This window comes from Schistocerca nitens, chromosome 8 (genome assembly GCF_023898315.1).
Source record: "Schistocerca nitens isolate TAMUIC-IGC-003100 chromosome 8, iqSchNite1.1, whole genome shotgun sequence".
Taxonomy (NCBI): Eukaryota; Metazoa; Arthropoda; class Insecta; order Orthoptera; family Acrididae; genus Schistocerca; species Schistocerca nitens.
Genome location: NC_064621.1, coordinates 199,619,904 through 199,645,364, shown reverse-complemented (window position 1 = coordinate 199,645,364; position 25,461 = coordinate 199,619,904). Strand labels below are relative to the sequence as shown.

The 25,461-nt window shown below is 42.4% G+C and overlaps 1 protein-coding gene across 1 annotated transcript in view; it reads right to left on the bottom strand.

Moving 5' to 3' along the window:
• Positions 1 to 5,131: 5,131 nt before the first annotated feature.
• LOC126199153 (exosome complex component RRP45-like) overlaps positions 5,132 to 25,461 on the bottom strand; it is a 72,421-nt gene continuing 52,091 nt past the window's right edge. Inside the window, exons 7-9 of the mRNA XM_049935909.1 lie at positions 5,607 to 5,885; positions 5,437 to 5,524; positions 5,132 to 5,332 (exon numbers count right to left, since the gene is read on the bottom strand). Coding sequence (XP_049791866.1) covers positions 5,260 to 5,332; positions 5,437 to 5,524; positions 5,607 to 5,885 — 440 coding nt within the window. The 3' untranslated portion in view covers positions 5,132 to 5,259. The remainder of the gene's footprint in view (positions 5,333 to 5,436; positions 5,525 to 5,606; positions 5,886 to 25,461) is intronic.

Here is a 25,461-nt window from a genome sequence, read left to right as displayed (position 1 = left end):
TCAATTTGTATCCCGTCATTCTTGTTAATAAAAATATTTTCCTACCTTTCTTAATGTTTCTCGTAAAACCTGTGGTCATTGTTGCTATCAAAATCTTATGATCACTGATACCTTCCTCCATATTAACAGATTCGATAAGTTAAGGCCTGTTTCCTGCCAGGTGGTCTAAGAAATTACCTTCATGAATTGGTTCTCTAATTATCTGCTCAAAGTAATTTTTGGACAACACATTCAGAATAATATCACATGAATCCCTGTCCTTGGCACAAGTTTTGCTACTAAGATTTTTCCAATCTACACTTGGCAAGCTGAATTCACCCTCTATTAACAACAGTACGATCAGGAGAATTATTAACGATAATCTATATGTTCTCTCTGAAGCACTCTACAACTACAGCTTCCAACCGCAGGAGTCTATAAAAACATCTGATTACCATTTTTGACTGACCTTTGATGCTTAACTTTACCCAGATTAATTTACATCTGGAATCAATGATAACATCACTAGATGTTATTCTTTACTGCAGTAAATATGCCACCACCATTGTCAACTAACCTATTCTTATGATAAATATTCCACTCTTAACTTGGAATTTTGTTGCTATTCACTTCTGATTCCAACCAATTATGTGTTCCTAAAACTGGGCATTGTAAACTTCAATAAGTGTTACTAACTACAAGTTATGAGATCTTACCTGCGATGCTTCTGCATTTTATTAATATCATATTAAACATTTATATATCCATTCTGCAATTGTACAATTATGTAACCAGTGACTCATGCACATCAAATGTGCTTTTGTAATCTGTTAGAATAAGTGGGTTCATTTTCATACTTACAGTCCAATCACTAACTCACTCTGACAATGGCTGGAAAGTTATCAGTTGAAATCTCAGACAATGAAATAAATATGCCTCAGAAATTCACTCAACAACAAAGTGATAAGATATTCCATCACCAGGGAAATCATTAAAAACAACTGAATATTTCATCCTAAAGAAGGGCAACATATTGCTTCCTCACAAGTCATCTAGTAAAATGTCAATAATGGGAAAAATCACAAAAATTTGAGCTCATACAGAGGTGTGTCAAGCTACTCATGAATATAATATAAATTCCGTTGAGTCCACAGGCGTATCACGGCACTGCACTGAACAAATATTTGAATGTTGTGCAGGGGCAGTTGAATTTAGTGAAACTAAACTTCTGGGTCCCCTAACTCTGACTCCACAGCACTTCTGCTCAAGCTAGAGAGGGCTCTTGATTCACTTTGTAGGAAGTACCAGAAATTAGTCATATGTGGTGACTTCAATATAAATTTTGTATATGATGGTGCAAGAAAAAGGATGTTGGTAGATCTCCTAAATTCATATGGTCTGACACAGACGGTTTTTCCAACTAGGGTGCAGCGGAACAGTAGCACAGCCATAGACAATATTTTTATTCATTCTTCATTAATAGATGGGTATTCTGATAGTAAAAGGGTGAATGACCTTTCAGACCACGATGCACAAATTTTAACACTAAAAGGCTTCTGTACTCAAACAAATGTCACATTTAATCACAAACTATGTGGGTAAGTTAATCCAACAGCAATAGACAGTTTTCTAAACCTTACCTAGGAACAAGAGCGGCAGAATATTTATAGTGCCGATAACATAGACGACAAATATAATGCTTTCCTTAACACATTTCTCATGCTCTTTGAGAGCTGCTTTCCATTAGAACATTCTAAACGGGGTACTAACAATAATAGGCAGCCCATGTGGTTAACTAGTAGGATAAGGATATCTTGTAGAACAAAGCGGGAATTATATCAAAATGTTAAAAGTAGTCACACTCAAGCTACAGTAGCCCAATTACAAACAGTATTGTAAGGTGCTTAAAAATGTTATTAGGAAGGCAAAGAGTATGTGGTATGCAATAAGAGTAGGATAAAATTAAAACCATATGATCAGTTGTGAAGGAAGTGTTGGTCACCAGCACAAGGTCTATGATATAAAGTCAGTTCGTAGTAAAAATATTTCCGTTACTGATAAGTCAGATATATTTACAGTATTTAGCAATCATTTTCCGAGCATTGCTGGTGAATTAAATAAAAATTTAGTTTCTACAGGGAATCACATGACTTGCTAGGCATATGCCTTTCCGATAATGATGTCTGAAATACTCCTCTGTGATAGAGATAAGAGGGAGGCAGGGTCAATAATTAAACCACTGAAGACTAAGGGCTCTCATGGATATGATGGAGTGCCTAGCAGAATATTAAAGTACTGTGCTGTACATGTTAGCCCTGTGTTTAGCCATATTTGTAATTTTTCCTTTAGGAATGGCCAGTTTCCTGAATGATTTAAGTACTCAGTTGTAAAGCCACTTTATAAAAAGGGAGAAAGGGATAATGTAGACAATTTTAGACCTATTTATATGCCAACATTGTTTGCGAAGGTCATTGAAAAGGCTGTGTATGTACGGATAATTGATCATTTTATATCAAATGATGTGCTATCAAATGTACAGTTCGGCTTTAGAAGTTGTTTAACTGAAAATGCTATATTCTCTTTTCTCTGTGAGGTACTGGATGGGTTAAACAAAAGGTTTCGAATGCTAGGCATATTTTTTGATTTAACTAAGGCGTTTGATGGTGTTGATCACACAATATTGCACCAGAAGTTGGACCATTATGGAATACGGGGAGTAGCCCGCAATTGGTTCACCTCTTACTTTAGCAAAAGACAGCAAAAGGTAATTATTCACATGTTGAGAATGGCTGTGATGTGGGGTCTGAGTGGGGTACGGTCAAGTGGGGGGTGCCACAGGGCTCAGTGTTGGGGCCACTCCTGTTCCTTACTTATATAAGTGATATGCCCTCTAGTATTATGGGTAACTCTAAAATATTTCTGTTTGCTGATGAGATGACACTAGCTTGGTAGTAAAGAATGTTGTGTGCAAGATTGGCTCGGTTTCAAATAGTACCGTTCATGACCTGAGTTCATGGCTTGTAGGAAATAAACTAATGCTAAATCACAGTAAGATTCAGTTTTTACAGTTTCTAACACACAATTCAACAAAACCTGACATTGTAATTTCACAGAATGGGCATATGATTAGTGAAACTGAACAGTTAAAAAAAAATGGTTCAAATGGCTCTGAGCACTATGGGACTTAACATCTATGGTCATCAGTCCCCTAGAACTTAGAACTACTTAAACCTAACTAACCTAAGGACATCACACACATCCATGCCCGAAGCAGGATTCGAACCTGTGACCATAGCGGTCACGCGGTTCCAGACTGAAGCGCCCAGAGCCGCACGGCCACACCGGCCGGCTGAACAGTTCAAATTTCTAGGTGTTCAGATAGATAGTAAGCTGTCGTGGAAAGCCCACGTTCAGGATCTTGTTCAATGACAATACTGCCATTTTTACTGTTCGAAAGGTATCTGAAGCGAGTGATCGTTCGACATGAAAATTAATCTATGTTGCTTATTTTCATTCACTTATGTCATATGGTATTATATTTTGGGGTAACTCTTCCCATTCTAAAAGGATACTTTTGGCTCAAAAATGGGTGGTTAAGGCAATAAGTGATGTAAATTCACGAACCTATTGTTGACCCTTGTTCTCGAGTCTGGGTATTTTGACATTGGCCTCTCAAATGTATATATTCCTTACAGTCATTTCTTGTTAACAATATTAGCTTATTCCCAAGAATAAGCAACCTTCACTCAGCTAATACTCAGCAGAAATCAAACCTGCATTTGGACTGGACTTCGTCACCCTTGTGCAGAAAGGTGAGCAGTATACTAATGCAGCCATTTTTAATAAGCTGCCACTCAAATTCAAAAATCTTAGCAGTAATCCACATGCTTTCAAATCAAAACTGAAGAGTTTTCCCATGGGTCACTCCTATTCTATCAAGGAGTTCTTTGAAAACTTAAGCTGACTCTTGTTGTATTGTTGATTGTGTTTACTTAAACTTATGGACTGATTGTTTTCAGGTTCATAAATATTTTATTTTTATCTGTTATTACTTTTATGTTGTAATTTCATGTACTGACATGTTCCATGACCTTGGAGATTTGCTCCTCAATTTGGTCCTACAGAACTTGACGTGTAAATAAATAAATAAAATGAAAGGTTGCTTGTGAAGTTTGGATGGACATCTCCACCCATGCAATTGTTGTGACATTAATACCACAATACCTCAGATAGCCAAGTAAAATTTTATAAATTTGCTTCCTCTGCAGAGCACACTTAATAGGGAAAAATGAAGTCATTGCAAAGTTACTGGGAGGAAAGAGGATCAGTAATCTATCACAAATTTTGTTCTCAATAGATTTAAATAACGGGATGTACTGAGAATAGTTTGTAATTAGGCATTACTTGCTTTGCTTCAATTTTATAAATAAGCACTACTAGTGCATACTTAGTCTTTCATGAAATACACCTGTGTCACTGACTGAGTGAAAAGATAGCTTAAGATAGAAACTGTCACGTCAAGAGTAGAAATGCCACACTTTGCTGGATATACATTTGCAGCCACAAGAATTGTAGTCTTCCATTTAATCTCTTTGCTGGTGTGTACTTGAAATGGCTACCTGTTAATTGCACTTGTTGTGTGCGCCTGAATAAATCCTGTGAATTTGTACTTTATTATTGATTTTACTTTTGTCTCTATTCTTTCTCCCATCATTACAATCTCATGATGGTCATTTAATGGGAAGCAGCAAACAGTCTTGAATCCAACTGGTAAAGGTGTTGGATGTGAGATTGTTCAATGTTCTCTTAAGGCAAAAATGTCAGTTCTTTCAGAGCTTGATGTCATATTCAAATCCTGGATGACTTTCTTCTACACTTTACCCATATCTTCAGAATCTTTCAACTGATGTTACACTTTATTTCATCTAATGCCTTTAATATGATGCTGCGATTGCATTAGCACATAAACTATGTTGCGTTGTCAGTATGACTGTAAAGTGCACATCCTCTGTTGGCATGTGAAAAGTGTGCACTAACAAAGACTGAAGCAATTTCTTTCACTTATCTGAAGTGTACCTACTGCTGTGTAACAAGAATTACTTACAGTGTCAAAAAGTATTAATGTGCAAGGCTGGCTAATACACAATAAAAGTTTGTATCTCCCAAAAGCTTTATAACAACGAAGATGAAACATATCTCAGACAAAACAGTCAACATTACAATAAAAAATTTCACATTTTGTACATTGTATGACACTTTTTTGTAGGAAAGATATATTTGCTACCACTTTGGTTTATACCATCCTCTGCTAGGTGTTTCTTTTTCTTCTACTTCTTCATCCTTTACTGCTTTTCTGGAACCAGAAACAATGGATAAGTTATGAGTGTTGTGCAAAACACACACACACACACACACACACACACACACACACACACAAATAATTAGAGAAATAATTACCGTGAACTCTTTCCCACTTCCATAACTTCATTAATGTCATCTGCGTGTAGAACACTAGTTTCCTCTTCTTCACTGTCGCCACTCAGTTCTAACAAAAAGTGAAAATGGGACTCATCAGAACTGATTGGTAAACAGGTGTAATAGATACAATAAACGTGGAAATGACATACCAATGCTATCAACTATTTTCAGCCTCTCCTCAAAGCTCACTTCCTTGACTACCTCAATGTCTGGTGAATCATCTTTCTCACGTGACTGATCACTGTTAATGCTAACTTCTTCAATACTGCTGCTGCTGGACACCTCCCACTTGCTCGGTCCTCCAGTTCCCACTTCCTCGACCTCTGTCTTTACATTGTTTTGTCTTTTTTCTTCTTTGACTTCCACCAGTTCAGCTGTGCCATTACCCAAGAAAATTACTTTTTCCTCCTTAGTCCTTTCCACTTCACCTGCAAATAAGGTACAAACATAATTAAGTCTTTGTACATTACAATTTCAAAGAAATTTAAAATTTGCTGTGTGTCCTTTTTAATATGTCATGGCTTATATATTTTATTATGTTACTTTGCATAATAAGAAAACATCATCAGTCATACCACATACAATGTTCTTACTCCTCCACAAGTTCTCATCATCTTTGTTTATAATTTTTAGTTTTGAGAAATAGTCTATCACTATTCAGTGGCACTCTTCAAAGAGAATGTGCCAAAGGATGTGAAACTGGTAGCTGGGTATCTCATAAATGTCTTGCAGAACCGTACCTGAGACATGAGCGTACCTCTAGCACCAACAAATCTAGAGCTAGGGACCAGTCTTAAGACATACGAAATCTGATAGTTATTAAGTATGGTGGTTTTTGCAACCATACCAACCATCAGCTGCCTAACTGCTAAATAAGGAAGCGAACCAGATATTAAAAGAACACAAAAGTCTGTGCTGCAGCGAGGAACTCTCAGCAACTGGATCGTAGCAGTTGGTTTTAGAGCACTCAATCTTGTTGTCAATAGCATTCTTCTAAATTTGATAATCTCTTACTGTTAAGGAGCAGGCAAAGACAGTGAAGTAAAAAAATAAGTTTACATCATTAAGAAATTGAAAAGCACTATGGATAAAAATTAATACAACAAATACTGCATAAGTAGTAGCAACCAGTTTAGAAAACTCATATCTTTCTCTTCAGCATTTAGAGATTAGAGCTGGCCTCACAAAATTTTACTGACAGTGTCTAGGGACCAACGACCTCAGCAGTTTGGTCCCATAGGAACTTACCACCAATGACAGTGTCAATGCCTAAATCAAGATGTACTGCTAGCTTTGTCTTGATGCCCACTGCTCAACACACGGACCACACACTGCCAAATTGTGGTGTACTGGTATGCTGGTGTCACAGAAATAATACTATACTGACTCTTCTACATGCAGTAGGAAGTTACCAGTTTATGAACAATGCCTATATGGAGATGAGCTAGAATCCCATCATTCTGCCCAAGCGATTGGCTGGAGGTACACTATGACTGAGTGGTTGCTTTGGGAATATGGAGTCTATTCTCCACATTTTCAGCCACTCTCTTTCCCACTTCTCAACGACTGACCTTTTCATGAAGACATTCACAAATGTAAGGGGAAGGCATCTACAGCCACTGTACTTTTCTCCGAAGTCTCTTCAGCTACTGCACTTGCCATCCAATTATCATAGATTGCTATATGCCCCGGTACTTCACAGAATAGCTTTCCACTGTGGTTTTGAAAGGAGAAAAGGCTGATGAAGTTTTTCTATTGGGTACATTCACCAGATGTTCAGAAGAGGAACAGAGAATCAGATGAGAAATTTGTCTGCAATCCTCACTGATGATAAAACTTTAAAGCCATTGTGTCTCTGCTTGAACATGCTAATCTCTAAAAGAACTACACAAAATTCCATGGAGTTTTCACAGGTAACTTGAGTGCAGCCTGGAACATTAGAAAAAGATATCTTAACTTATAAGTCTTATCTATAATCATCTGCCCACCTTGGTGGTTCAAAGAACCAATAGATGGTGCTGTTAGTTCTGAAGTACACCAAAAAACCAATATATATGGCACTGTTAGTTTGTTTAAACTCAGTGACATGTATTTTTGGAAGTTTGCATCAGTGACGGAATTACATGCAGCAATCATAAAAACAAACTAACAGTGAATTTACTTGTCCAGGACACAGAGATTTAGTGTTGTTTCTTTCGATAGGTTTCATTTATATTCTTTCTATGAAAAACAAATTTCACAAGTTTGCTTTGTGATTTGGGTGCTTACTCATTACATTTTGATTTTGTTTTGTTTACGAATAAAAATGCCTAGAAATGGTCAAGTCTCTTCAATATACTGGAACAGCTAAAAGACTGTGTGGTCTCAGGAAACCAATGGAAACTCCTTGCAAAACCAAGGCGTGACTTAACTCTGATCAAGAATGTCATGCATTATCTCTCTCCTCAGAACCTTTCATTCACAGAGGTTTAAAAGTTACTTCTCTTCAATGTCACATCATACGAGTTGAAATTTTGATAGCAAGTGGGACATGTGAATGAGTTTTTACACCCCAAATCCTGATTATTCCTACCAATTTACCATTTCACTTTAAACATGTACAATTTTCAGTGAGATTATGTTATGTCATAACCATATCCAAAACACAATGCCAGATGCTGTGTTGCAGGCATGGACCTTAGTGTCAGGTGCTTTTTGAATTCCCAGCTCTGTGTGGCTCTCTCGTGTTAGTGAAGCAAGCAAGCTCGTAATTCACATCCCCAATCATACTACTTTAAACACTGTATACAAAGAAGCTTTATAAGTAACAAATAAATTCCATGCATACAAAATCTTGTGCACAGTTATAAATAAATACCCAGGATACTCTGGGTTTCTCAGCTAGTGCAACAAACAATTTCTTGAGAGCTGCAATGGCTACATACAACTCTGCTAGAAAGACAGTAAAAATTACCTTAATAAATGTATTTTAAGGCAGACTATTACGACCATTGCTTGGAGCCATCAGCGTAAACCACTGAACAGCCAGTATGCATGTTTAAAATAAAATTATATGGGGCATACTGATCAACCATGGTAGTAGTTTGTTCCATTTCTGTGTGGGACCCCCATGCCTATTATGCTGAGACTGAACATATGATGCTTCAAAAATGTTCATATGTATGTGAAATCTTATGGGACTTAACTGCTGAGGTCATCAGTCCCTAACCTTACATACTAATTAACCTAAATTATTCTAAAGACAAACACACACACCCATGCCCGAGGGAGGACTCGAACCTTCGCCGGGACCAGCCGAACAGTCCATGACTGCAGCGCCTTAGACCGCTCGGTTAATCCCGCGCGGCTATGATGCTTCCCTTGGATCCCTAACAACTATGTATGTTTCCAGATGAACTATGTAGGTTGTAGGTGATTACTTAGTTACTTTATTGGTGGTGAGCAATGGTACTGAACGTAGGGAACTCTGTAGCTGACATGGCCCTAAATGTATGTTTCACTGTACCATGCTGCCACCAGATTGTTAGCTCAAAAGGGTGGAGTTTGTCCTATAAGCCCCATCAAGAAGTCTTTGAATCATGATACACTTCATTTAATATTTTCAAATAAGAATTTGTTCCAATCCATAAGTGTTACACTCTTAGTCCACTTGAGAGTGAATGAATGTCCTGTAAAATTGCAGTAAGCTCGATCTGTCAGCATTATAACTTTTCTAATGGAGGCACTCCAGAATATTCATGGCCTTCAATGCTTTCACCTATGGTTATACAAATGTGATACCCAGATGAGCTTCCCTTGTACATGAGGTCCAGAACCCTCAGAGTTGCTGAAACTGAGAAGGATGTCCTTATATCACAAGTGAGATAAATTAAATATCCACTGCAAATGGCAGTAATTGGCACAAATGTTATCCAGTGTAAAAAATAAAACTTGTGTTTTGGAGATATAAGGAGAGCACTACAAGAACAAGTTGAAATTTTGATGAGTTGTCACTGTGACAGTGTAGGAATAGCGATATTTCATAATATTGTGGCAAACAGCAAGCTTGTCATAGCGCTCTTTATTGTCCTGCTTATGTTATTTAGAGCAAAGAGAAGGGCGCGTAACACACTACCTTATGCGACACCATTCTATGGAGTAAGTTTATCTGAGATCATGTTTCACACTCAACTTTCAAATAACTATTTTCCGAGAAGGGACCTCAATAACAATGATGCACAGCCACAAATTTTCCTTCTTTTAGGTTGGCTCAGGATATTATAGCTTATATAACCTGGCAGAAAATCCAAGGAGATTCTGGTCATATGCTAGGGGCAAGACACAATCAATGCCTTCTCTGCACGATAGAATGGAAATACTATCGATGAAAGTGCTGCTAAAGCAGAGATACTAAACACGGCCTTCCGAAATTCCTCCATCAAAGAAGATGAAGTATATATTCCACAATTCAAATCAAGAAGAGCTGTCAACATGAGTAACTTAGAAGGCCAACCCGAGGAATTTAGAAGTAGATATCCTCAAAATAGTGAATCAATTTACATCACTTAATCAAAGCAAACCCTCCCAAGAACCATGGACCTTGCCGTTGGTGGGGAGGCTTGCGTGCCTCAGCGATACAGATAGCCGTACCCTAGGTGCAACCACAACGGAGGGTTATCTGTTGAGAGACCAGACAAACGCGTGATTCCTCAAAAGGGACAGCAGCCTTTTCAGTAGTTGCAGGGGCAACAGTCTGGATGATTGATTGATCTGGCCTTGTAACACTAACCAAAATGGCCTTGCTGTGCTGGTACTGCGAACGGCTGAAAGCAAGGGGAAACTACAGACGTAATTTTTCCCGAGGGCATGCAGCTTTACTGTATGGTTAAATGATGATGGCGTCCTCTTGGGTAAAATAGTCCCCCATTCGGATCTCTGGGCGGGGACTACTCAGGCGGACGTTGTTATCAGGAGAAAGAAAACTGGTGTTCTATGCATCGGAGCGTGGCATGTCAAATCCCTTAATCGAGTAGGTAGGTTAGAAAATTTAAAAAGGGAAACGGATAGGTTAAAGTTAGATGTAGTAGGAATTAGTGAAGTTCGCTGGCAGGAGGAGGAAGACTTCTGGTCAGGTGAATACAGGGTTATAAATACAAAATCAAATAGGTGTAATGCAGGAGTTGGTTTAATAATGAATAAAAAATAGGAGTGTAGGTAAGCTACTACAAACAGCATAGTGAATGCATTATTGTGGCCAAGATAGACACGAAGCTCACGCCTACTACAGTAGTACAAGTTTATATGCCAACTAGCTCTGCAGATGACGAAGAAATTGAAGAAATGTATGATGAAATAAAAGAAATTATTCAGATAGTGAAGGGAGACGAAAATTTAATAGTCATGGGTGACTGGAATTCGGTAGTAGGAAAAGGGAGAGAAGGAAACATAGTAGGTGAATGTGGATTGGGGCTAAGAAATGAAAGAAGAAGCCGCCTGGTAGAATTTTGCAGAGAGCACAACTTAATCATAGCTAACACTTGGTTCAAGAATCATAAAAGAAGGTTGTATACATGGAAGAAGCCTGGAGATACTGACAGGTTTCAGATAGATTATATAATGGTAAGACAGAGATTTAGTAACCAGGTTTTTAATTGTAAGACATTTCCAGGGGCAGATGTGGACTCTGACCACAATCTATTGGTTATGAACTGTAGATTAAAACTGAAGAAACTGCAAAAAGGTGGGAATTTAAGGAGATAGGACCTGGATAAACTGACTAAATCAGAAGTTGTACAGAGATTTGGGGAGAGCATAAAGCAACAATGACAGGAATGGGGAAAAGAAATACAGTAGAAGAAGAATGGGTAGCTTTGAGGGATGAAGTAGTGAAGGCAGCAGAGGATCAAGTAGGTAAAAAGACAAGGGCTGGTAAAAATCCTTGGGTAACAGAAGAAATATTGAATTTAATTGATGAAAGGAGAAAATATAAAAACGCAGTAAATGAAGCAGGCAAAAAGGGATACAAACGTCTCAAAAATGAGATCGACAGGAAGTGCAAAATGACTAAGCAGGGATGGCTAGAGGACAAATGTAAGGATGTAGAGGCTTATCTCACTAACGGTAAGATAGATACTGCCTACAGGAAAATTAAAGAGACCTTTGGAGAAAAGAGAACCACTTGTATGAATATCAAGAGCTCAGATGGAAACCCAGTTCTAAGCAAAGAAGGGAAAGCAGAAAGGTGGAAGGAGTATGTAGAGGGTCTATACAAGGGCGATGTACTTGAGGACAATATTATGGAAATGGAAGAGGATGTAGATGAAGATGAAATGGGAGATACGATACTGCGTGAAGAGTTTGACAGAGCACTGAAAGACCTGAGTCGAAACAAGGCCCCGGGAGTAGACAACATTCCATTAGAACTACTGATAGCCTTGGGAGAGCCAGCCCTGACAAAACTCTACCATCTGATGAGCAAGATGTATGAGACAGGTGAAAAACCCTCAGACTTCAAGAAGAATATAATAATTCTAATTACAAAGAAAGCAGGTGTTCACAGATGTGAAAATTACATAACTACTAGTTTAACAATCCACGGCTGCAAAATACTAACAAGAATTCTTTACAGATGAATGGAAAAACTGGTAGAAGCCAACCTCAGGGAAGATCAGTTTGGATTCTGTAGAAATGTTGGAACACGTGAGGCAATACTGAACCTACGACTTATCATAGAAACTAGATTAAGGAAATGCATACCAACGTTTCTAGCATTTGTAGACTTAGAGAAAGCTTTTGACAATGTTGACCGGAATACTCTCTTTCAAATTCTGAAGGTGGCAGGGAAAAAATACTGGGAGCGAAAGGCTATTTACAATGTGTACAGAAACCAGATGGCAGTTATAAGAGTCGAGGGACATGAAAAGGAAGCAGTGGTTGGGAAGGGAGTGAGACAGGGTTGTAGCCTCTCCCCCATGTTATTCAATCTGTATATTGAGCAAGCAGTGAAGGAAACAAAAGAAAAATTCGGAGTAGGTATTAAAATTCATGGAGAAGAAATAAAAACTTTGAGGTTCGCCGATGACATTGTAATTCTGTCAGAGACAGCAAAGGACTTGGAAGAGCAGTTGAACGGAATGGACAGTGTCTTGAAAGGAGGATATAAGATGAACATCAACAAAAGCAAAACAAGGATAATGGAATGTAGTCAAATTAAATCGGGTGATGCGGAGGGGATTAGATTAGGAAATGAGACACTTAAAGTAGTAAAGGAGTTTTGCTATTTGGGGAGCAAAATGACTGATGATGGTCGAAGCAGAGAGGGTATAAAATGTAGACTGGCAATGGCAAGGAAAGTGTTTCTGAAGAAGAGAAATTTGTTAACATCGAGTATATATTTAAGTGTCAGGAAGTCGTTTCTGAAAGTATTTGTATGGAGTGTAGCCACGTATGGAAGTGAAACATGGACGATAACTAGTTTGGACAAGAAGCAAATAAAAGCTTTCGAAATGTGGTGCTACAGAAGAATGCTAAAGATTAGATGGGTAGATCATATAACTAATGAGGAGGTATTGAATAGGGTTGGGGAGAAGAGAAGTTTGTGGCACAACTTGACTAGAAGAAGGGATCGGTTGGTAGGACATGTTCTGAGGCATCAAGGGATCACCAATTTAGTATTGGAGGGCAGCGTGGAGGGTGACCAAGAGATGAATACACTAAACAGATTCAGAAGGATGTAGGTTGCAGTTGGTACTGGGAGATGATGAAGCTTGCACAGGATAGAGTAGCATGGAGAGCTGCATCAAACCAGTCTCAGGACTGAAGACCACAACAACAACAACAACAACAACAACAATCAAAGCAAATCTTGCTGTCTAGACTGTATACCAATTAGGTTCCTCTCGGAGTATGCTGATGCAATAGCCCCATACTTAACAATCATACACAACTGCTCGTTCGACAAAAGATCCGTACCCAAAGACTGGAAAGTTATATTGGTCACAGCAATAAACAAGACAAGCAATAGGCGTAATCCACTAAATTACAGGCTCATATCATTAACGCCAATATGCAGCAGGGTTCTGGAACATATATTGTGTTCAAACATTATGATTACCTTGAAGAGAAAGATCTGCTGACACACAGACAACATGAATTTAAAAAACATTGTTCTTGTGAAATACAACTAGCTCTTTACTGACACTAAGTGTTGAGTGCTAGCGACAAAGGATTTCAAATTGATTCCATACTCCTAGATTTGCAGAAGGCTTTTGACAACAGACCTCACAAGCAGCTTGTCATCAAATTACGTGCTTATGGAATATCATCTCAGTTATATGTCTGTATTCATAATTTCCTGTCAGAGAGGTTACACAGTTCATAGTAACTGGTGGAAAGTCACCGAGTAAAACAGAAGTGATTTCTGGCATTCCCCAAGGTAGTGTCATAGCTCCTCTGTTTCTCCTATTTATATAAACAATTCAGGAGGCAATCAGAGCAGCCACCTTAGGTTGTTTCCAGATGGTGCTGTCGTTTATCTTCTAGTATAGTGATCAGAAGATCGAAACCAATTGCAAAACTATTTAAATAAGATATCTGAATCGTGTGAAAATTGTCAACCGACTCTAAATAACAAAAAGTATGAGGCTATACACATGAGTGCTAAAACGAATCCATTAAACTTCAATTACACAATAAATCAATCAAATCTGAAGGCTGTAAATTCAATTAAATACCTAAGAATTACAAATCTTGAGTTGGAAAGAACACAAGGAAAACGTTGGCAAGGTGAACCAAAACTGCATCTTACTGGCAGAACACTTAGAAGATGCAACAGATCTACTACAGAGACTGCCTACACTACGCCTGTCCGCCCTCTTTTGGAGTGCTGTTGCACGGTATTGGATCCTTATGAGGTATGGTTAACGGAGTACCACGAGAAAGTTCAAAGAAGACCAGCACATTTTGTATTATCGAGAAATAGGGAAGAGAGTATCATGGACATGATACAGGATTTGGGGTGGATATCATTAAAACAAAGGTATTTCTCATTGCAGCGGGATCTTCTCTCACCAAATTTCAATTACCATCTTTCTTCCCCGAATGCGAAAATATTTTGTTGACACTCACCTACATAGGTAGAAACAATCATCACAATAAAATAAGGGAAATCAGAGTTCGCACAGAAAGATACAGGCATTAGTTGTATCAGAGCACTGTTCAAGAGTGGAATAACAGAGTATTATGAAGATGGATTGATGAACCCTCTGCCAGGCACTTAAGTGTGATTTGCAGAGTAGCCAAGTAAATGTAGATGTGGGTGAAGCACATTGTGTCACATGCTTATCCAATATCCCTCTGAGATGTCACTTGTGTCTCTATATAAGCTGCTTCTAGTAGTCAGGCTATCAAGGAGTGAGTCCTGAACTCACTGCAAACAACTGATAAGATTTCATCATTTGAGAATCCAAGTGCAGTACCATTTGATTAATCATTCAACACTCTCTCCTAAGCAGCTGTTGAGGGCAACAATGAAATATCTGCTTGTGGATGCCTAGCTTTGGGCAGGCAGAGAAGATAAGAACCCCCGGCAAGTTGGGATATACACTGAAGAGCCAAATAAACTGGTACATATGCCTAATATCGTGTAAGGCCCCTGTGAGCACAAAGAAGTGCCTCAACATTATGTGGCATGGACTCAACAAATGTCTGAAGTAGTGCTGGAGGGAACTGACACCATGAATTCTGCAGGGCTCTTCATAAATCTGTAAGAGTACGAGGGGGTGGAGACCTCTTCTGAACAGCACATTGCAAGGCATTTCAGATATGCTCAATAATGTTCATGTCTGGGGAGTTTGGTGACCAGTGGAAGTGTTTAAACTCAGAAGAGTGTTCCTGGAGCCACTCCGTAGCAGTTCTGGATGTGTGGGGTGTTGCATTTTCCTGCTGGAATTGCCGAAGTCCATCGCAATGCACAATGGACCTGAATGGATGCATGTGATTAGACTGGATGCTTACATACGTATCACCTGTTGTAGTCATATCTAGACATATCAGGGGTCCCATATCACTCCAACTGCACATGCCCCACACCATTACAGAGCCTCCACCGGCTTGAACAATCTCCTGCTGACATGCAGGGTCCACGGATTCATGAGGTTGTCTCCATACCTGTTTATGTCCAGCTGCTCAATATAATTTGAAAAGAGACTCGTCCGACCATTCAACATGTTCCCAGTCATCAACAGTCCAATGTCGGTGTTGACGGGCCCAGGTGAAGCGTAATGCTTTGTGTCGTGCAATCATCAAGGGCACACAAGTGGGCCTTTGGCTCCAAAAGACCATATCTATAATTTTTTGTTGGATGGTTCACACACTGACACTTGTTGATGACCCAGTACTGAAATCTGCAGCAATTTGTGGAAGGGTTGCACTTCTGTATCATTGAACGATTCTCTTCAGTCGTCGTTGGTCCCATTCTTGCTGGATCTTTTTCTGGTCGCAGCAATTTTGGAGATTATATGTGTTACCGGATCCCTGATACGCTACACTCGTGAAACGGTCATACAGGAAAATCCCCACTCCATCGCTATCTCGGAGATGCTGTGTCTCATTGTTCATGCGCCACCTACAAAACCATGTTCAAATTCACTTAAATTTTGACAACCTGCCATTGTAGCGGCAGTAATTTATCTAACTACTGCGCCCGACACTTGTCTTATATAGGCGGTGCTGACTGCAACGTCGTATTCTGCCTCTTTACATCTCTCTGTATTTGAATACGCATGCTTATACCAGTTTCTTTAGCACTTCAGTGTAATAACTGTCCCAAAACTGGTTCCATAGGCTGATGATACCTTATAAAGTACTGAGTACCATTAGGTCCTACAGCTGTAACTTTATCACAGATATGATGGATTCAAGTTCTCAAATAAAGAAGAGCCTTCCATTCTTATTCATTATTGAAGCTGAGCAGAAGTCCAGATGTCCTCTCTTTACAGCCTTCTTCTAACACAGAAACACAGGCTATTTGCTTATTTCCTGATGTCATATAAAAAACTCCGGCAAGTGCGATAACACTCATGCTCTGAGGCTACCGTACAAACTTACTTTACCTTACTTTGCCTGGTGCAAATCTTTTTGCTGGACACCACTTCGGCAACTTGTACGTCCCTAATCTACTCCAGTTATCCAACCAGTGTAAGGGACCTATAGTTGAATGTGAAATCCAAACCATATGTTGTTTCTGATGACTCCTCAGGAAGCTGAGAGGAGAAGGCTAGGTTAAAACGAAGACTGAAAAATCCGTATTCTGACAGATTTGATCCCATGACATTTCTGCTTCTAGGCACTTGCTTTACCACTACACCACCATGCCAAACATGTGTATACAAGTAGACTCTTTCATCTATAGGCTCTGATGAGTGAGTTTGTATCAAAATATGGCACATATAGCTACATCTTTTGATTGCACTGACTTAAAAGTTAAAATTTTCACATTGCCAAATGACTTTTGACCTTAGTATGTAACATAAATTTCAACTTGATACCTATACCTGCTCCTGAGGAAAAGGGGTCTTAACAGATGGGCAACAAATGGGAAAAAATATTTTTATGTGATATAATTACAAATTAACAATTATTGTATTTTTTTCCTTACTTGTACTGTGAAACTTCGCTTCGTCTCAAATTTCATGATCCTACATAAATGGGAAGTACTATATAGGTTCTGATGAGTGTGAGTATCGAAACATGTGGCAGAAATGGCCATATAGCATTTAGCTCCACATCAAGTGTGTGAGTGTTAAAATCTATTAGAGGAAATGGATGAGGAAGTTCTTTGATCAGTTCAATAAGAGCTGAACAGTGGTCAGAGATGGTCTTTTGGGGTGCATGAATAGTAACTGTTACTGGTTGAAAGTTGTTGTGGAGATTGAAGGCAAGTGTCCTCGATGAACACAGCCATACCATCTTTAGGCTTCTCTGCATCATACACTCATCCTTCATGTGGATGTTGTAGCTTTTTACAAAGAGACACATGGCAATAAGATTTTTTTTTTTAATTCATAGTATTTTAAGTTCAGAAGCCAAATACCAATCACCCATAGCAGTTCGATGCTGCCCATAGCAGTTCAATGCAACTCTCAAACACTCTCAAGGAAACTGACTTTGTAGTTTCCTGAGCATCTTTAATATAAAATAAAATGAGATCAATTTTTTTAAAGGCAGTGTGGATCTGTGGCAGAGCGCTCGTATACCACAAGCGCAGCACAGATTCGATTCCTCACAACGAAAATTTTTTAATGAAGTTTCATGTTCTACAAGTATTTCCATGAAGTGAAAAATACATAACAATGGGGTCATACTTGAAAGGGGGGGGGGGGAGTAGCACTCAAGACCGTTATAGGTTGGTTGGTTTGTGGGATTACAGGGACCAGACTGCAACGGTCATCGGTCCCTTTCTCCAAAAAATTAAAACCACCCAAAGACAATAAAAACGAACAGCAGGAAAGACGTCAGACGACACGAGACAAGAAATACGCCGACAGAGATCAGACAAAACAAATTAAAATCACACAGAGTGTGACGGTGGTTGGCCGACCATAGAGAAAAAAAGGGAAAAGCCAACCACCGAGAACACATTAAAAACTCAGTTTAAAATCGGAGGCCAAAAGCCAGAATCAACACTAAAAAACAGAAACACTCAGATTAAATGATAAAAACCCCCTGCCCGAATAAAACGTAAAACTAAGCCAGCCATAGCAGGGTCATCAGTTAAAAGGGCAGGGAGCGTGTCAGGCAGTGCGAACGTCTGCCTGAGCACAGCTAAAAGCGGACACTCCAAGAAAATGTGGACCACAGATAAAATGGAGCTGCAGCGACATAGAGGTGGGTCCTCACGGCGCAATAAGTGGCCGTGGGTCATCAGTGTGTGCCCAATGGGCAGTCGGCATAGGACGACAGACTCCTTGCGAGACACGTGCAAGGAGGAGTGCCACACAGTCGTCGTCTCCTTGACGGCACGGAGTTTGTTACGGGTAGTCAGACCGCGCCATACAGCGTCCCAGAGCGAGATAACTTTGCGGCGTAAGACCGCCCTCAAATCAGTCTCCGGAAGGCCAATGTCTAGAGTGGGTTCACTGGTGGCCTGTTTGGCCAGGCGGTCAACACGTTCATTGCCTGGGATACCGACATGACCGGGGGTCCACACAAAGACCACAGAGCGGCCGCAACGGGCAAGAGTATGCAGGGACTCATGGATAGCCATCACCAGACGAGAACGAGGGAAACACTGGTCGAGACATCGTAAACTGCTCAGGGAATCGCTACAGATAACGAAGGACTCACCTGAGCAGGAGCGGATATACTCTAGGGCACGAAAGATGGCAACCAGCTCAGCAGTGTAAATGCTGCAGCCATCCTGCAAGGAACGTTGTTCGGAATGGTCCCCTAGAGTTAGCGCATACCCGACACGACCAGCAACCATCGAACCATCAGTGTAAACAATGCCAGAGCCGTGATACGTGGCCAGGATGGAATAAAAGCGGCAGCGGAAGGCCTCTGGAGGGACTCAGTCCTTCGGGCCCAGTGCCAAGTCGAGCCGAAGGCAAGGGCGAGGAACACACCATGGGGGAGTACGCAAAGTGGCCCGGAAAGGAGGTGGAACAGTGAAAACCCTAAGCCCAGAGAGAAGCTCTTTGATTCGGACCGCGATCGTACAACCAGACCGGGGCCGACGTTCTGGCAGATGGACGACCGATTGCGGGAACAGGAGACGATAGTTTGGATGCCCGGGCAAGCTAAAAACATGGGCAGCATAAGTGGCCAGCAAACGTTGGCGCCGTAACCGCAGGGGAGGGACTCCTGCCTCCACTAGTACGCTGTCCACAGGGCTGGTGCGGAAGGCACCAGTGGCATGTCGTATCCCGCTGTGTAGTATTGGGTCCAGTATCCGCAACGCAGATGGGGAAGCGGAGCCATAAGCCAGGCTCCGATAATCCAGACGGGACTGGATTAACGCCTGGTAGAGCCGTAATAAGGTAGATAGGTCGGCGCCCCAGCTGGTGTGGCTCAAGCATCGCAGAGCATTGAGATGCCGCCAACACGCCTGTTTAAGCTGCCGAATATGAGGCAGCCAAGTCAACCGGGCATCAAAAAGTACACCCAAAAACCTGTGGGTCTCCACCACAGCAAGAAGTTCACCATCAAGATAAAGCCGCGGCGCAGGATGGACTGTTCGGCGCCGGCAGAAATGCATAACGCGTGTCTTGGCAGCCGAAAACTGAAAACCACGCGCTACAGCCCAAGACTGCGCCTTGCGGATTGCGCCCTGTAGCTGACGTTCAGCACCTGCAATGCCAATAGAGCTATAGTAAAGGCAGAAGTCGTCAGCATACAGGGAAGCGGAGACAGAATTGCCCACGGCTGCAGCGAGCCCGTTAATGGCTATTAAAAACAGGCAGACACTTAAAACAGAACCCTGTGGCACACCGTTCTCCTGGACGTGGGAGGAACTATATGAGGCCGCGACTTGCAACGCGGAAGGTACGATACGACAGAAAATGGCGGATAAAAAGCAGCAGAGGACCCCGAAGACCCCATCCATGAAGCGTAGAAAGGATGTGATGACGCCATGTCGTATCGTACGCCTTCCGCATGTCGAAAAAGACAGCGACCAGGTGCTGATGGTGGGCAAAGGCAGTACGGATGGCCGACTCCAGGCTCACCAGATAGTCGGTGGTGGAGCGGCCTTTACGGAACCCACCCTGAGACGGAGCCAGAAGGCCCCGAGACTCCAGTACCCAATTCAAGCGCCAGCTCACCATCCGTTCAAGCAACTTGCAAAGAACGTTGGTGAGGCTAATGGGGCGGTAGCTGTCCACCTCCAAAGGGCTCTTGCCCTGTTTCAAAACGGGGATGACAATGCTTTCCCGCCATTGCGACGGAAACTCCCCCTTGACCCAAAGACTGTTGTAAAGGTCGAGGAGGCGCTGCTGGCAGTCCACTGAAAGATGTTTCAGCATCTGACAGTGGATGCCATCTGGCCCAGGAGCGGTATCAGGGCAAGCGGCTAGGGCACTGCAAAATTCCCACTCACTGAATGGAGCATTGTAAGACTCTGGGTGGTGGGTGCGAAACGAAAGGCTCCGACGTTCCATCCGCTCTTTAATGGAGCGGAAGGCCAGTGGGTAATTGGAAGAAGCGGAACTAAGAGCAAAATGCTCTGCCAAGCTGTTGCCAATTTCGTCGGAGTCTGTACAAACTGCTCCATTCAGTGAGAGTGCAGGGACGCTGACAGGGGTTCGATAGCCATAGAGGCGTCGGGTCTTGGCCCAGACCTGCGATGGAGAGACATGGAGGTCAATGGTGGACACATACCGCTCCCAGCACTCCTGCTTGCTTTGGCGGATAAGACGGCGCGCGCGCGCACGCAGCCGTTTGAAGGTGATGAGGTGTTCAATGCAGGGATGTCGCTTGTGAAGCTGTAGCGCCCGCCGGCGATCTTTAATCGCTGCAGCGATCTCAGGCGACCACCAAGGCACAGTCCGCCGCCGAGGGGACCCAGACGAACGGGGAGTGGCAGATTCGGCGGCAGTAACGATGCTGGTGGTGACCGATTGAACCACCGCATCAATGTCATCATTAGAGAGAGGCTCAATAGCGCCAGTGGAGGAAAACAAGTCCCAATCAGCCTTATTCATGGCCCATCTGCTAGGGCGCCCAGAAGAGTGACGCTGTGGTAGTGACAGAAAGATCGGAAAGTGGTCACTACCACACAGGTCGTCATGCACACTCCATTGGACAGACGGTAAGAGGCTAGGGCTACAGATTGAAAGGTCAATGGCGGAGTATGTGCCATGCGCCACACTGAAGTGTGTGGAGGCACCATCATTTAAAATCGAGAGATCGAGCTGCGACAATAAATGCTCAACGGTGGCGCCTCGACCTGTTGCCACTGACCCAACCCACAGAGGGTTATGGGCGCTGAAGTCGCCCAATAGCAAGAAAGGTGGTGGCAATTGGGCTATCAGCGCAGCCAGGACATGCTGCGAGACATCACCATCTGGTGGAAGGTAAAGACTGCAGACGGTAACAGCCTGTGGCGTCCACACCTGAACAGCGACAGCCTCTAAAGGTGTTTGGAGAGGGACAGACTCGCTGTGCAGAGTGCGAAGGACATAGAGGCAGACGCCACCAGACACCCTTTCATATGCTGCCCGGTTCTTATAACAACCCCGATAGCCACGGAGGGCGGGGGTTCGCATTGCTGGAAACCAAGTTTCCTGAAGAGCAATGCAGAAGAAAGGGTGAAGGCTGATAAGTTGGCAGAGCTCAGCTAGATGGTGGAAGAAACCGCTACAGTTCCACTGGAGGATGGTATATTCCATGGCGGAGAAAGGCGTGACGGGACTGGGAAGGCAGATTACGCCCCTGGGTCACCTGCTGCCTCCGATGGAGCACCCGTGCAAGTGCTATCCATGGTGTCTGAGGGACCGGCGAGATCGAGGTCCTCAGCGGATGCAAGGATCTCCACCTCATCCTCAGACGCAGAGCTTTTAGGTAGCGGTGGAGTAGGTGCCACCGCAGGTGTCTTGGTCTTACGGGTCTTCAAAGTCGTTTTCTCTTGCTGTTCCTTTGGTTGCCGTTGTTGAGAGCGCTTATTGGAGTCAGTCTCCGGGACCGAAGAGGATCGCGAAGCCCGTCGACCAGCGACCTGTGGCTTCTTCAGCCACTGGTTGGTGTCTGCTGTGCCGCTGGAAGGAACCTGGGAAGGGAGTGACCCAAGGGATCCCTTCCGAGCGAGAGAAGCCGAAGAAGACTTACGCTTCTCCGGCTTAGACGTGGGGACTGGTGTCGCCAGTGGTTTAGTGGGTGCTGCTCCCGAGGTAGATGGTGTGGGAGCAACAGCGAGAGAAGGGGCCCCCATCGTCAAGGGGGCAGGTGAGGTCCTCTGACTCTGAGAGCTGACTGTATGTCTTGCACCTGAAGGAGCTGGAGCAGGAGTGACAGTGGAGGCATAAGATGACATCATGCGCATGGGATGTAGCCGTTCAAATTTCCGCTTAGCCTCAGTGTAGGTCAGTCAGTCCAGGGTCTTATATTCCATGATTTTGCGTTCTTTCTGTAAGATACTGCAGTCCGGCGAGCAAGGGGAATGAGGCTCTCCACAGTTGACACGGACGGGAGGCGGAGCACATGGAGTATCGGGATGAGATGGGCGTCCACAATCTCGACATGTGAGGCTAGAAGTACAGCGAGAGGACATGCGACCGAACTTCCAGCACTTAAAGCACCGCATCGGGGGAGGGATATAGGGTTTGACGTCACATCGGCAGACCATTACCTTGACCTTCTCTGGTAATGTATCACCTTCGAAGTCCAAGATGAAGGCACCGGTAGCTACCTGATTGTCTCTCGGATCCCGATGAACGCGCCGGCCGAAATGTACACCTCGGCGCTCTAAATTGGCGCGCAGCTCGTCATCAGACTGCAAAAGTAGGTCCCGATGGAAAATAATACCCTGGACCATATTTAAACTCTTATGTGGGGTGATGGTAACGTTAACATCCCCCAACTTGTCACAAGCAAGTAACCTGCGTGACTGGGCAGAGGATGCCGTTTTTATCAAAACTGACCCAGAGCACATTTTGGACAAGCCCTCCACCTCCCCAAACTTGTCCTCTAAATGCTCTACAAAGAACTGAGGCTTCATGGATAGAAACGAGTCACCATCAGCTCTGGTACAGACGAGATACCTGGGCGAATACACGTCACTGTCATTCATTGCCTTTCGTTCCTCCCATGGTGTGGCCAGGGATGGGAACGATTTGGGGTCATAAACGTTAGCTTTAAAATGAGCCCTCGAACGCTTAGAGACTGCTGGTGGCTGGCCGCCAGCGAGAGATGATGTACCACGCTTCATTGCGGGTCATCCGCCCTGATACCACCTACTCCAACCAAGGGCCCTCCCCACGGGCGCCACCCAGCCGCAGCAATAGCCACCTGGCAGGATGGCCATTGCCGGGAGTCCTGATGCCCCAGGGAGATGGGCATCTACTCCTTGGCATACGTGGGGAGTTAACGGCGCAGGCATCAGTAGAGTGATCCCTGTGTTGTCAGGGGGCTACAACCAACAGGGTACATGGCGGCCCCACCACAACGGACTGGCTACCGTGCTGGATCTTAGGTGCAAAAATGTCCAAGGTCGTCGTCGCAGTTAAAAGCAACACTGCAGAGTGCAGCGTGGTAATCGCACCCAGGGACGTATCCTCACCCAACAGATGGAAAACGAGCGGGACACCATTGCAACGACGAAAAAGCCGGCTAAAGGTCTCAATGCACGACGGATATTTATTTATTTTATTTATTTATTTATTTATTGTTCCGTGGGACCACATTTAGGAGAAGTCTCCATGGTCATGGAACGAGTCAATACATGAAATTATAAAACGATTGTAGAAACAGATAAAATGAAATATAAGAAACATATTTAGGCGACAAGTCGTTAGTTTAAATAAAGAAAATCAAGAATGTAACACTGGAATTTGCTTAATTTTTTAGCTCTTCCAGGAGCTCCTCGACAGAATAGAAGGAGTGAGCCATGAGGAAACTCTTCAGTTTAGACTTAAAAGTGTTTGGGCTACTGCTAAGATTTTTGAGTTCTTGTGGTAGCTTATTGAAAATGGATGCAGCAGAATACTGCACTCCTTTCTGCACAAGAGTCAAGGAAGTGCATTCCACATGCAGATTTGATTTCTGCCTAGTATTAACTGAGTGAAAGCTGCTAACTCTTGGGAATAAGCTAATATTGCTAACAACAAACGACATTAAAGAAAATACATACTGTGAGGGCAATGTCAAAATTCCCAGACTATTGAATAGGGGTCGACAAGAGGTTTTCGAACTTACACCATACATAGCTCGAACAACCCGTTTTTGAGCCAAAAATACCCTTTTTGAATCAGAAGAATTACCCCAAAAAATAATAAGTGTATGAAAATATGCGAAGTATACTAATTTTCGTGTGCACCATGTAAGGCACCCTTCCCCAATTGGCTCGCTCTTCGGAATAATTTAGAAAGATGGAGGTCAAACCCGAGAGGGGACCATCACATAAGGCCGAAACATTTGAGACTCCTTTTAGTGGCCTCTAACGACAGGCAGGAATACTGCGGGCCTAAGACCGTTATATCACTGGTTTGAGTCTCGTTTCTGTCATCATCATCATTATTATTATTATTATTATTATTATTATTATTATTATTATTATTATTATTATTTCACCCATCGAGTTCAAATACGTAAGTCATTTAAATACAAAATTCATCTAATATATGCTAATTGATGATTATCTATCATTTTTATGAAAAATGCATGTCTTCTTATTGCTAATTACACATCATACACAGAAGTCCAGTTTTCATTGCAAATATAAATGTTGAATTACTGATCTTTTATAACAGATTGTTAATAAAAACAGTATAAATAAAAAAGAACATTACAAATTAAATTTTGTCATATTTATATATTTTACTCTTTATGGAAATGCTCAAGAAAAATGCATATTTGTTTGAAACATTATGATGGCTAAGTAGAGAACCAGGCTGTCAACATCATAGGCGCGTCATTTTACCAGGGAGCCATGCAGCGCACCGCAAAAATAAATAATATATATATTCCCCACCTGGTCTCCTTTTAGCAGTGTGCCATCAAGCGGTTTGAAGTGGATCTCTTGGAGGCAAGGACAGAGAGATTTGTCAATATTGCATCCTCAAGAGCCCACTCTACAACATACCTTTGTGCAGTGCTGTGTCACTGGTTGCATAATTAGCAGGTGCAACCAATCTGCAAGACTGACAGTGACTGCTGCCTCAAAAGGGCACCAGGGCACCACAGCTGACAGAACTACTTTGCCATGCATTCTGCAGATGCCAATCACTCGCCTGATGGCATCACATTACACAGAGAACCAACAAATATGTAGCTCATCACCCAGCCAGCACCAGTCAATCCTGTGGATTGAGTCTA